Consider the following 14282-nt stretch of genomic DNA (forward strand, 5'->3'; position numbering starts at 1 on the left):
GTAGTCTACAGGTCTCGGATCAGTCGAGCTCCGCACCAAGCATATAGGTAGTTTCGTTGATACCAGTTGACGCTGAACGTAAAAGATTAGTCAGGCAAGCATACAACAATGCAACACGACATGGGCCGAATCGACTTACAATGACTTCCGGCCGGCGATTCTGGGGTGTGTGGCCCACGACCCACCGAGGACGACGTTGTGCTTGCCATCAAAGAAGTCGGCTAGTATGCAATTAGTTGGATACGGAAATGGAAAACAGCCGAACGCGAGCGCTTCAAGGGAGCCCTCACCAGTGTATCCAGGGTACAGAGCCATGGGTTCGAAGCCTTCGTGCTTCTCCAGGGGGGAACTGGTCCATTCCCAGACACCTCCCATCTGGCCCTGTCCCGCGAGCTGGTCGCCGTGGGCTGTCACGGCGACTGGGTGCCAATGTTTGAACCCGACATTGGCATCGGTCAGGTCAACAAAAAGCCCGTCATTCTCAGACGACTTGCTGCTGACCAGGGTTGAGTCCTTGGATGGCGGCGTTTCCTCGACACCATTGTTGACGAGATGCCTGATCATGCCGGATGTTAGCTTATGCTCGCTTCATCATGGCAAGTGATAAGCAAGGGTGAGAAAGGAAATCGCATACCCATTTACGGCCGGAACCGTCTTCCCAAGCGTACGCTCGGCCTGTTCCAGCCTCATGTAGTCGACATGAGTGTAGACGCTTCGGGCCTCTTCGAGGGTTGGGATACGCCCTCCCATCCAGGCGGCACAACTGGCTAGCTCATCGTAAGAAGCAAAAATGGGCCAATCGAGTGCGTATTTGAGGGGTACAAGTCCGTATACAGTCCGGACAGACTTGCCCTCCAAAAAGGAGGCGGGCACGGCATGTGCTGTGTGACTTTGACCCTCGGCTTCACCGTTTCCGACATGTCCATTGGTATGGCCGTTGACATTTCCATTAGTGCCATTGCTGCTTCCTGTCTTATTATCTGCCCATGAGGCGGGCAGCGTCATCGCTTTGGTATCGTACATGTATTTCGCATACTACCAGAGTTAGTCCTGCAGGTAGTAGGTTGGTGGCTGAGTTACCTCTTCATTGGTGATTGGGCGTCCCTTGGCCTGGAACGCATGCACCTTCGCTTGTCTAGCAGGCTGTTCGTTGTCCCTACAATGGCAATCAGTGGCAAACCAAAGCTTGATGAATCATGTAAACATACCAGCCGAAATGGCCCTTGAAGTAAAGGCCGTCTTGAGGGTCGTTCATGCCGATAGTAATACATTGCTCCGGGATGTCGAACCAAACATTGTCCTTTCGCTCACTGTAGGCCTTTTCAGCAAGAGCTTTGAAGTCCGGAACAGCGGTGTGAGACGGTGGGCGGGTTTTGTCACTTTGTAACATCATGTAGAGAAGTGTCTCCATGTGCATGATCTCGTGCTCGAATCCAACCCAGATGGCTCTTCCCACATCCCTAGGGATAGAATCCTGACCATCTTCGTAAAGCTTCAATAGTTTAGCCCGAACTCGTTCTTGGTAACTAAGAATCTGCTCGACAGCAGGCCACTCGTCAGGGATCTCTGAGTGGGCATGGCAATGATCTGGGTTGTCGACATCGGGGTCGATGCCCCTTTCGAAGATGGAATGGTAGAATGCTGGTTCCGTAGGAGCCAGTTTGGTCACTTTGCCGAGTTGAATGTCCAAGAAGGCAGGAATGTGACCCAAGTAGAAGATGCAGGCATTACGTAGCTTGATAGGTTTGTCAAGAAGCTCCTCGTTCGGCAGCATGTGTTGCGTGACGGTGTCCCAGCTAAACCATAGGTTCTTCCAGTCGTCAAGGGATGGAAGAGTCGCCTGGGCATACTGGGAAGGCTTCCGGCCGAACTCCATGGTGGTGGGCTTGGTCAGCAAGTGCAACCCTACAAGTCGGTCTTGTCAGCGTGGCGGGACCGGGTGGGAAAATGAGTCGGTAACAGAAAGAGGGAAGAGCCCGGCCACAATTTATTGGTATCATGATGGCAGAAGAAACCGGGTGAAGTGCGCAATATGCACTACTTGAAGAAGGCATCCCGAGTGGTCTGACTATGCACCAGGGAAATGTGGGGGAAGGGTGCTTATTCGTCCAGACGTCCTCGAAGAGATTTGTGCCCAAGCTTGCCTCGGGTCGGACAGCAGAACGGGAAGAAAAAAGAAGCTCACCGTATTCGTCGCCTTCGACCATCCATCTGTCACTTTCAACCACACCGGCAGCTCTCCACAAATTTTGCATCCCATCTTTCGAGTACTTGAGACTCTGTTCCACTTGGATGCGTTCGTGGGCTTTGATGGTCTCACCCAGTACCGTCGTATCACGGACAGGCGAATAGAAGGCTTGGTGCCGCCCACCTTCATTGTCGTATACATATTCTCCTATCACCTCCCAATCCTCGAGTTTGAACTCCTCCCTCCCCAGCACTTCATTGGCGTGCCGGAGGCCATTAAGAATGAACCTGTGGACCTTGTCAGCCAGAATTCGAACCCGCAGGCTCCATCCGCTCCGTGACTTACTGGTGAGTGACTCCTTCGCGATCTGTATGGAATGGTTTAGTTTGGATCCAGAGCTAGGTTAGTAGTACTGACCATTGTAGGCATGACTGCGGCCAAAGTCAGTTCAGTCCCGAGTTATCTGGCTTGAATAATACATACTAAACTTTTGATGGGTTGGTGCACGAGTCCAGCCCAATCACAATAGTATCAGCAGGTTCGAGGACTTCGGTGAAACCCTTGAGGAATTCAGCTGCTTCATGCCGATGGAAGTTGCCTATATACATCACAAGTCAGACTGAAATGATAGGTAACTTTTGGATTGCTCACCAATGCTGGAGCCAAGACTCATGATGCATTTCCTCCTTTTCGCAATAGAGGGTTTTTTTAGCCATTCGCGGCCATCATCGTACGTGCCAAGTAAACCGTGAGTCCGCACATGACGAAGGGTTGGGACCTGGCGAAGAGTCCTATCCAGCTCCTCCCGGCTTAAGTCCAGCGCATAATAGTCGACATCCTTGCCGGCATCTTCCAACGCCTGGAGGAGAAGGGAGACCTTCCTCAGGTTGCTGTTATGGCAGTTATATATCGCGTGCCATAGATGTAAGATAGTAGTATATGAACTTACCCACTGCCAAGTTCAACAACGATAGAGCCAAAAGGGATGGATCTGGCAATAGCGGCGGCCGAACGGCGCAGGACTTGGATCTCATAATTGGTCAGGTAGTACTCCTCCAGATATGTGATCTATGCACAGTTAGCATGCCCAGCACGCGAAATGTGACGCTGATGAGTTCTGCTGACCTGCTCGAAAAGTTGCAACCCCTTTTCGTCGTAAACCAGCAACGTAGGGGAGCTTCCGGGGGCCCTCCTCGGGCCGAAACAGCTTGTGTATTTCTTCTTTCAGGTTGGTCTCAACAGCGGCTTGCCGGATATCAATAATATCCACATCCTTTTGCAAACCCCCGCTCTTTCCGGCCTTGTTTCCCGAGGCAAAGGCCTGGGAGTCGGGGGAAACATCAACAGCGTGAGACTGCATCTTTGCGGGCAGGCAGTGCAATGCAGTAGGGCGAGTCGTGTTGAACGATAACTCCAGAGATCACAATGAAGGCACTGCGATGAAGGCTTGATTGGAAGAGGTTTCGAGGTAACCTGGGTATTTAGGTCAAAGAGGGAGGAGGTATATATGTAGTATGTAGCGAGGCGGGTGCGAGAGGCACCTGGATGCAACAAGCTGGGTACGGAGATGTTGGCTGAAACCTTAATGGGCCTTGCTAACGCTGACGCTGGCGCAGAAAACAGTTCGGTAGCTCGACTCGGGATGATGATGTCAATTTACATTCAGTCGAAACCCGCTATGTCGCCTTATAGCGCGTTGGTGCAAGTATCATCCAAGGTCTCCTCTCTGGCTCCATTCGGTACCCAATAGGGCTGTGCAACCAAGCGTCCAAAGTACGGGACCAAGTCCAGCCGTTGAGGAGCGCGCAGCTGGTCCATGGATTTCATGGATGCTTCCAGTCTGTGCCCCAGCAATGGGATGATGGGAAAGCCGAATCGGTTTGTCATGGTTTGCAGCGAGTTTGGGGGTTAGTTCGCTTTGTTGGTAGAGCTGAATGCCAGGTAGGGCCCCAACGTACACACATGTATGTAGGTATGTAGCCAGGTAGTCATGGTTTTTCGGCTGTCTGGGAGGAGCAAATCAGGGGAGGCCCAAAGCTATTAGTTGAGCCCCACGCCCCGCAAACCTGGCTTGCTTTTGCTCGTACTTGCAGCTTGCAGCTGCTGGTCATCATGGTTCTCCGTCGACATAATGTAAAGGTAAGCCTGGAGGTTACATACATTACTACCTACCACCTTGGGACAATGGACTGTAATTCATAATGTATATGTTAGTCTATATGCGCGTACATATGCAATGTTTCCATGCGATTTCCGCAGGGTTTGTCCTCAGCTTCATACGGCTGGACATGCTGCTGGCTGCTAGACCACTACGATCCTGCTCCGACAAGACAGAAACAGCTCAACACCTGTCTCGTCATCTGCCTACTCGGGAGCCTTGGAAAGGCGGGTGTTGGGCGTCCATTCCTGAAGCCTCACGTCAGGAACGCACGACGAAGATTTGTAAACGTTGTTTGCGTGACCAAGAATACGATGGAAAGCGACAAGCGAGAGTGGAAAGTCCATCCACACCCTGCGTGTACAGACCCAATATGACTGGTGCGGAGCGGGTGGCGGGCTCATTGTACGGGGTATATGGATGGGTCCACGCGCCTAGAAACCACCAGTTCCCATAAAATGTAGCAGTAATCGTGGGCAAAGGCCTTGCCCGGTGTTATCAGATAGATCTTGATTGTTCCTACATACATATACATACAGAATATCACGCAGGCTAGAGTCCCTTCCGGGGAAGCCGGGCGAACACCGCATGTATTACGGGCACGTGGTGGAAGATGATTGTGTGAATTGCTCGACACTGAACCGACCTAGACCATGAGTAGACGGCGATTAATAAGCGCACTTTGTGACTGTCAACTGTCGTTGTTTACTGCTCCTGTGATAGAATGCCCACACGTCATCTCGACGTGGAATGGGGCCACCGGCGGATATTACCCCTCAATAGGGATCCTCTACCCCTCTTCACAGGAAATGTTTTCTTGTCTGTGTATGTCGGGAGATGGGACTACATACATCCCACGCAAATGCTTCTTGCGAATGATGTGATCCTTGGCGGAAAGGCATCTTATTCGCCGATCTGGTTTCTCTACTCAAGAATAATAAACAAGGGGGGGTGTAGAGGAGTACGGGGGTTTAGGTTAAAGAAAAAGAAGAAAACGAAATGTCCGAGGAAGCCCGATGGATGGCGCGCATCGGTTCTGATCGCCGCTGGCTTGCAGCAGGAAAATGCGGGGAACTTTTAACGACAATTGCAGTTGGAACGCACAAAGAGGACGCGGGCCAGTCAGCCATTGGTCAAGAATAATAAACCATCGACTATGTTGGCTCCATGGAGCATTTATCGAGTATGCATCTGTGAGACGGACTGATGACCTTGCCATGGCAGCCAGTCCAGTCCAGTCTGGGGAAAGATGCCAGGCTCCATTCGTTCGCTTCCCTGATACGGAGCTGCCGCCGAGGCAGGAAACAGCGAGGTCATCTCCATTAATCTTCCCTAGGCAGTGACTAAGAACCTATGTACTTAATTTTTATCCGTACTTTCGCAAGATACGTGGCGAGGGCAAGCAAGGGGGTATAGCAGTTCAGAAAGCCGTCAGGTTGGACACATGACTGGATCTACATTGCATTCGCAAATGCTTGGGATATCTGCGGGGGGGAAACGTCACTAATTACTCGGCCTCTGCCAGGCCTATAGCACGGTCAAAAAGGCGGGTGCATGAAGTGGAAGGAAACCCCATATCGCTGACTCGAAAAACAACACTTCACATATCTTCCTGCTTTTGTGCAACTCCTCAAACGCCCGGCCCCGCTGTTCCCGAGAGGCCCAAAGCGCCCCCTGTCCGTATAATCCGACATGCTCAAGCAAATCCTCCATGCTGCGGCATCAGCTGGTACGAGACATCCGGCGATAAACTGAAAAATCCATCAATCCCATCCCAGGGGTCATTGTTCTGCGTCAGTATCCCCAGGTCATTCGTGACGTTGAACCGTCGACTCTCTTCATGATCAATCTCATACTGGGGTCTAGCATAGCCCATGGCCTGCGCAGCCATTGCCGCTGGATCTAGAATGTCGCCTGACGAAGCGTAGACTTGGGGGGGAGACTGCATTTGATGCAGGGAAGCTGAGTAACGATGCTGCTGCCAGTGCTCCTCTTGGCCTTCATTGGGTGGTGGTCCTGATCCAGCCTCCGCTTTGAGCTCCATGGGACCGTTGGCTTCCGCGTGCGTCATCGGCGATGCGTTCATAGGCGCGCGATTGATTGCAGTGAAGGAGCCCGATGGGGCCGATCTAGAGAACATACGATCCGACCCGGAGGTGCCCGGATTCTCGGTTGCAATCGGTGAACCGCGGTCAACGGGGCTATCTCGAGATCGCTCCATACCCTCAACACCACGCCCTATCTGACCAGGCCGCATTACACCAAAGTCCTTTAAGATATCCAGTCTGGAGTAATTCTCCAGATCGGCACCTCCCCCGCCTTGACGGAGAGGAATATCGGACCTGCCTTCGAGGGATTTGTTCTTCTCAACGTGCCTGTCGAAATCCCGCTTTATCGTTGAGAAGTAGCGGTCCATCTGCTGGAGGACACCGACATATGTTGATGCCATCTTTAACCAAACAGTCATCTTATTCAGTGTCTGATAAGTGAGACCGGTCGGCCCATGCTGGAAATTATCCGGCTCAGATTCGCCCGCGGCTGATTCGTTCCATCGATGGCTTAGGATGTGTTTTTCCGTATCCATATGAGGAAAGTGTTTGGCATATTGTGCCACGAACGCCGCAGTCCAGATGGCGAAGAGAACGATAGTAGATTGAGGCAGCTTATCTTTCTTTTGGCAAATTTCAATCAGGTCAATGATCTCTCTGCCGGCCTTGAATACATATTCCGCACTCTTGAGCCAGAACAATTCGGGTGCTTGATCCTCTGGGAATGTAGGCTTGTCAAGGGGACCTACCGGCCCCTTCTTGCAGCGGATTGGAACGAACGGAATATACCTGAGAACCACGTCAATACTAGTCAAGTCAAAACGCATAGCCATGAGCCATCGATTTAACTCACTCTCTGTGTAGCATAATGAGGCACACATTTCGCAGCATATGCAAAAGCACATATACACTGGATGCCTGGTGATTCTCGTGCTTGAAGTAATTGGAACGGGAGAACGTAAAGGTGTCAGGCAGATCAGCATCGAAAGCCTCAAATGCTTCCCGTAGCTGGTAGAATGTCGTTCTCTCATCCCACGGCGGGTATTCTTCTACCAGTCGGCCTCCAGCAATACTAAACTTGGAGATATCCCCCCAAAGATCAACCAGTTGTATGAAACGGCTCAAAACGCTATCATCTTGTATATGCCGCTGCTCACCAAATTTGCGTGGGCGTAACAGCAAGGTCTTAACAGGTACAGACAAGTCGAACCTGTCCTCGGGACAGGGTAGTTGTATCTGCAAGTCCTCTGCTCTCATGATAGACGATCTCTCCTTACCACACGCTAGCATTCGGTCTAGAATCAAACAGCTGAACATGGTGCGCCGCTTCACCTCCTTGTCCTGGATTCGTTGGGAAGGTGAGATGCCTGGCGATGGCTCTTCAGACCCCTCTCGGCTGTTCTTCACGTCGCCGAAACCCAGCTTGAGGAATTGTGCCATGCGGATGGCAGAACCTACATACATCCATGCAGCTAAACCGCCACTTTGAGGGCGTGTTTGACCCCATTCATACAAACCAAGCATCAGCAGAGCCTGAACTCTTTCGACCGAAGCGACTCTCATGGTCGTTCGCAGCGGGCCGAGAGCCATGGTAAGTGTATCGGCATAGTACTCCGACGCGGCGGCAGGATCGATCTGGGTCTGAACTGGCCGTGACCTTGCGTTGCCGCTCTGTGAGCTGCATACGTGAGCAAGGTATTTTACCAGGTCGGGATGAAACCGGGCAGTGAGCGTCAGGACTCCGAGAAGTACCAAGTTGAAGTCAGGGGAAGGGTCCGGTTGAGATGTTTTAAACTTGTGAGCAATCCTATCCTTCATGGTCGGCAAATGCAAGAAGGGCAGCTCTGGCGCGAAATGAAGCTTATAGAGATCCAAGACTTGCTCCCAAAGGTCTTCGGTGAGGAACGGCGCGGCCAAAACTTCATCTGCGTACATCGTTGCCTTTTGATTGTCCATCTTGGAGATATCGTCGATCCGTTTCAGCTTCTTGCGATCAGAGCCCCCGTCCCTATCCTGCTTCATGCCGACGGGTGGCTCAGTCCTCTTCGTCGGTGCCGGGTTGGCTTCAGGAAGCTTAAAGATGCACTCTTTGCCCGTCTTGATGCAACTATCGCAGGGACTACTCCCGCCATTGTTCTCGCATTTGATTTTGGACTTTCGGCACCTCAGGCAGGCGATGCTCGACCGCATTGGTGGGCGCATTTTGGCCTGCTGCTTCTTGCTTTCGTAACCCCCCGCCAAAACCCCCTTCCCATCATTCACTACATAGCCCCTCACCACACCCCCTAGCCCTTCACTCTGCGGCCGCTCCGTGGCTGCCGGGTGCTGTCGGTGTTCGAGAGGAGCTAGATGGGTAGGCGGGGCCAGGTGGGCATCGGGAGGGACGAAGGCGTCCTCGAACCTCCTCTTCGGCGTAGAATGATAAGACGGCGTGTTGCCGGAGTTCTGCGATTCGGGATCGGGCGGGGAGAGGATGGAAGCTATTCGGAGTGGAGAGGTAATTGTGGCGGCTTGGGTCTGGCACAGACCCGTGAAACTTGGTGTAATTGACTCGTGGGCAAACGGCGACTGGGCCTCGTGCTATAAGCCCGGTGGTGTTCGGTTACTGTAACGCTGCGTATGGGCTTCTGCTTCCCCTTCTGGCACAGGCGCTGTGTCTAATGCTCAAGACGACGTCTACAGCCGTGTTCCTTGTGCACCGGGTGCCCCAGGCTCCGCTGTCAAAGGGCGCTCGGACAAGATGAATGCAAGGATTTCCAGCGAGGGTGCTACAACATCAAGGGGACTGCAGCTACCCGTAAAGAGTCCAGCTGGACAGCAGGTCTACGAGCAGAGATACGACCGAGAGTATGCGAGTGGTTATCCGTCCGTCGCAACGCGAACTTGGTCGAAGGATAGGATGTCGTGGTAACCACGGGTTCTCGCAGGCTTGGTGTGGATATGGATATGCGCGGTTGAGATGGCTGAAGGTGACATGGAACACAGCAGAAAAGGTATCAAGAAAATCGGCACGAATCAGTCAAAGTCTGGCGATAGTCGCTCTTGTTCCCGTCCTCGTTCTTCTTCGTTAGACTGCGTGCTTCGGGGAAGCGACGTTGGTTGGAAATGGGGAGAAGAGGGAAGTACGATCGACAGACACACTATGCACGCGAAGTTACGAATCCTCGATGGTATGGTGGTAGATTGCAGCATCAAATGGGGAGCACTTGGGAAGCCAACATTGAGAACGTCTGGTCCAACACGCACGGCATAGCGACATGGGATGGGACCGACCGACCCTACAACGAGGTACACGAGCGAGGTACATGCATACCTTGTTGAATTACATGGACCTGACCGGTAAAGGCGAAAAGGGAAGCTCTTCTTCCCTGGCGATTGATTGCAAGTGCAAGGGTTCGATTCTGTTCCCGGACGGGTCGGATAGACCAGCATTACCTCACAACCACACCCTGGGAACCTTTAGGCGGCCCAGCGTGCTAAGGTAGCCACGGTCTACCTGATAGGTGCTCCGCCGGCAGGCTGGCCCCTTCACCAACACGAAAGACGAAAGTACATGTACCTAGCGTTCCAAGCTGGAGCCCATATCGGCTCGGCCCATCCATGGCGCCCAGGCCCGCGCAGTCCGCAAATTTGAACCCCACGTTGATGGATGCCGAGCATATGAAACCACTGTACCTACCTACATACATACGTACATTGGCTGTGGTCAGTTCATCGTGTCGTAGCATGGCTAATGGGTGGCATACAGAGGAGGAGAAGGATATGTGCTGATATATTCATCCTCGACGCATGGGGCCCAGACGACTATATGCAAACTCATAAGTTGCATAGGGAAGGGGGGCAAAAAGGAAGTGTCAAGGTATGATTGACTGGTGTTGCATTGGGCAGTTAAAGTAGGCGATGGCGCGGTGCTAATGGTGAATGATCGGGAGCCTAGCTTCCGTGACGCGGTGGCTGGCGAGCCTTCAGTTGATGGATGTTAGTTATGTAGCTACATGGCCGCCTGAGTGAAGTACCTGGCTCCCTCCTACATATCTCAACAAGAAGGCGTCGTTGGTCGTTCAGATGCAGGACTACTGTAGGGCAGTCCACAGCACTGTACGTGTGTGCAGTACAGTAGCCGCAGCATACATAGCATGTTGCGCCAGAATCGACTTCATAAAAACGGGCAGGAGGGTTCGCTGTGACGGTGTGAGCATGATAGTGGCCCGATCGGCGGTCCTCTCGACTCCTCCCCAGTCCATTCTCGGGAAGGGATTGGAGGAACCTGGCTAAAGGCCAAGGCAGGAAGGTACAGACCTGCAAGGAGTTGTTTTCTGGAGGTGCCATCCCGAGGGAAATGTGAGAGGTACGGAGTACATGTAAGACAGTTCCTCCCGCCCGACTTTGGCTATCTTCAGCCGGTTAGAGCGGGAACCTCGTCGGATCGAGAAATCTTCAGCGGGTAGAAATGATAGACGAAGCAACCCCATCCGAACCTGAGGGTGGGTAAAAGTATCCAAGTATCTTCTTACTCATTTGTCAATAGGGGTAAGCATAAGTATGCACTCGGGAACAAATCACGAATGCTTCAGCATCTCATCTGCCAGCTATTGCTAATTGATGTCTGCGGCGCTATTGGGATCCCACGACTGCCGAATTGCCCTTTCTTTGTCCCTTTAGGGAAATGCGTGCATTCGTTTTCGTGTTTGCCTGCAGACACGCAGTTGGGGATCGATGCAATCTACTTCTTGCCCACCATACCATCCGTCACACCCTTGCCATGCTGGTGTTTCCGGTTCCATCACAGGGTACATACAAGGAGTCTCTCTGCGACGTACCTAGCCACATGGGAATATATAGTATTGATACGTCCATTAGCGATACAGTACATGCACTCTAGGTGCAGTAGTGTCGCGGTTTGACCGTCTTTTATCCGCCCATCGTCCATGTTTGCACTTGAGCAAGCCTGAGAGAGGTAGGTAGGTAAAAGAAGGTACGTACTTCGAGAGACTTATCTAAATCTATACTTACCTACCTTGCGCCATCCATCTGCCTACTGCTGTTATGTTTGTTTTGTCTGCGTTGAATAAGCGAAAGACCGGTAGGCGCCAAAAGAAACCGAAGGATTGGTAACCTTGTCCATGGACAGAACGCATCTGGACAACCCATTGCGCTGGAGCGCTTCACGGGAAGAGCATAAGCTCTGACACTACGGCAACGCTGACCGAATCGGGCCGTGTCCCCTCTCCAGTGCATATCCTCGCTAGGGCGAGGTCAAAAGTAAGGTGCTGCTTGGGAGTGCCAGGCAGGCCAGGCACTCTAGGCCGCGGCGCAGCAGGAACTTGGCAATTCGTCCATTACCTACCTGCCCGCGCCCGTTGAGCGGAGGGAAAGCCAGCACTGGCTACTTCTACATACATACTTATCGACCGAGAAAACAAAATAGAATTCCGCCCAAGTGTAAGCCAGCACCCTCGCGAAATGATTCCGCATGTAAAGACCTTTTCAATCTTCAACCCTTCCTTTGTTTCTAGGCACCACCTCGCCTCTATCTCCTCAAGTCCTGTCTCCTGAACCTCCGAACATGGGGTTGATACGCAACCACCTCGTTGACAACGTGCGAGAATCGTTCGTCGGGAGAGACAGTGCGGATATCGATGTGGTAGCACCCCCGGGCGCCGCAAGCCCGACTATGTAATTCGGCTGGCCGATACGCGTACATATGCGCTTACAGCGCCATGGAAAGTACAGCTGATACTCCATATGTGTACGATCAAAGTCTCGCTTGTACCGCACGTAGCCGGTACTCAGGTACATGCAGTAGCAGTGCACCCCTGCATGACCCCCCCATCCCCCTCCACGACGCTGTAGGTTGGTGGTTGGTGGTTGGCTTATGTACATATCATCCTAACCCCCCACCATGTTCGGTCCGGTATGCTCAATCATGGACCGTTGATTTCTACCTACCTTTTTCCATCAGGCCATAAAATGCATGCGATCCAAGTTGAAAAGAAAAGGAGTACAGTAGCGAAGGTGGTTCGGGCTTCGGGTTTCGTATGGCTCAAGCCCAAATGGAAATATCGTTCAATCCCTCCCACGCACCACGCGAGAGTCACTTTTATTAGATTTAACCGCTGTCGCCCTTGCCATCAGCGGTAATCTTTGGGGGGCTGTGCTGAGCCCGGAGCGCTAAAGCTAAAACCCAGCGGCCTCGGCCTGCATGAGCGGCAAGCGTTGTTTTTAGAACTGAGTCGTATCCCCCATCCTTTTGGCGCTCACCCACCTTTTGCCCTCCAACAACCCTTGGTGGTGTGAAGCATCATGTAGGCCGGTGTCTTTGAAATAGATAATACTGGTAAGAAATCAGGTAGGCAAACCGACTTAACTTAGCACCACCTGCTTTCCCGCCCTCTGTTTGATGTGATGTACGTTGGTAATCAATGTTATCAAGGAGGATAAATCCCTGGCACTGGGAGCCATGTTTGTATTCGCGGAGGCATTACTTATTGTATCAGGGGACACTCTTAGGGGCTACAGCAATTCTTCATCCTTTCGACACCATGGTAATTCTCAGACCCCAACGTTGTTAACTGGGACTCGGCCGATGTCATTTCTACGGAATGTTATATTTAACGTACATAGGCCGCGTTGTGGGAAGCCCAGCCAGTGCCGTGACGAATCGGCACTGTCATTTCTGAATGGGACGGGCGATAGTTCTATCGCGTCGAATAAGAATAGCAGCAGTATTTGTACCAAGCAGTCTGTTTGTCCTGGACAAGCAGCTCACTTCCGGGGATGACCTGCGTCTTGAGGTTATGGACAGGATCCTACCCTCATCATGGGGGCGATGAGTTTCCGTTCCGTCAACGATATAGACACCTTCCGCAATGTTGCCATAAGTGTTGATTGACACGCAAGATCCAGTATACGTTAATGGGTTATCTTTACATCTCTATTGACTGAATATTCGCTCTGGGCGCAAACACCCCATGCTGAAGAAATATATGCTATTATGTGATTCAGTTTTCAAGCGCAATGGCGTCTTCATACTGCAGCCACACGAGATATATAGTCTACAGTCTTCCCGCGGAGAGCTCTAGCATTCCATGAACACCTCAAGTAGCCAGCATCCTGTTGCCAACTGGGCGCACTAGATAATTGACGGTTCAGGGGCATACGCCAGCTGACAAGCAGTAGTTCCGATGGGGGTGATGCTCGCGTTACGGTATCAAACGAGGGCTAGAACTATCGTACCGCTTGATCAATGGCAGAGTTTAAGGAGTTGATTCGCTTAATTTCATAAAAACGGTAATACCCTTCTTCCATCATGACGCAGCATTACATGGGTTTACTTGTACCGCAACTCGTCCTAGCTGTTGGATACTAATCGAGAGGACGGTATCACGAGCAAAGCGGCTCAAGTGACAGATCATCAACACCCAGACCTAGCAAGTACTACATTACATGACAGCCAAAGTAGAACAGGGACATAGTGTCAAATGCCAATGTTCATTTACGCTGTGCCACCACACGTACCGGGCCATTACCAGTGTATGGGTAACGAATCGGTTGCCAAAGTCTGTTTGGGTATCGTGACCCGACAGCTTGGTACACTACGGCTCACGGGACCCTTCCGTAGGGCTATGGCTTGCGTTGCCGTACCGAACGGTTGCCGAATCGGCGAACAAATGATGTAATAAGACCCTCGTAAATATGGGTTCCCCGTGTTCTCTATTTCCTGTAGCTACCGATCAGACCTCGTGGTCTTACTGAGCTCAGGGGTGGCCTGTATATACGTGCTCTTCGGCTCAACAAACGATATGTTACAAATGACTACGTAATTACCATCCTCACTTCTTTGATAAATAGGTTGCCACATGGTCTGTGATATAATTTCACGACTTAT

General features: G+C 51.9%; 2 protein-coding genes across 2 annotated transcripts; both read right to left on the reverse strand.

The window, feature by feature from the left end:
- Nucleotides 1-5: 5 nt before the first annotated feature.
- On the reverse strand, nt 6-3548 carry PG994_013096 (TAD2-tRNA-specific adenosine deaminase 2; the record flags this gene model as incomplete). Its single annotated transcript, XM_066864505.1, has 12 exons — nt 6-72; nt 140-556; nt 635-1035; nt 1081-1156; nt 1209-1885; nt 2070-2475; nt 2534-2555; nt 2606-2619; nt 2672-2786; nt 2840-3078; nt 3138-3256; nt 3333-3548. 12 exons carry the CDS (start codon nt 3546-3548, stop codon nt 6-8), a joined length of 2769 nt encoding a protein of 922 aa, XP_066709466.1.
- A 2494-nt stretch (nt 3549-6042) lies between these two features.
- Nucleotides 6043-9370, reverse strand: PG994_013097 (fungal specific transcription factor; the record flags this gene model as incomplete). Its single annotated transcript, XM_066864506.1, has 3 exons — nt 6043-7183; nt 7248-8974; nt 9278-9370. 3 exons carry the CDS (start codon nt 9368-9370, stop codon nt 6043-6045), a joined length of 2961 nt encoding a protein of 986 aa, XP_066709467.1.
- Between the last annotated feature and the right edge of the window lie 4912 nt (nt 9371-14282).

This window comes from Apiospora phragmitis (genome assembly GCF_038363925.1).
Source record: "Apiospora phragmitis strain CBS 135458 chromosome Unknown utg000011l:1.0-3236445.0:1.0-3240683.0, whole genome shotgun sequence".
NCBI lineage: Eukaryota > Fungi > Ascomycota > Sordariomycetes > Amphisphaeriales > Apiosporaceae > Apiospora > Apiospora phragmitis.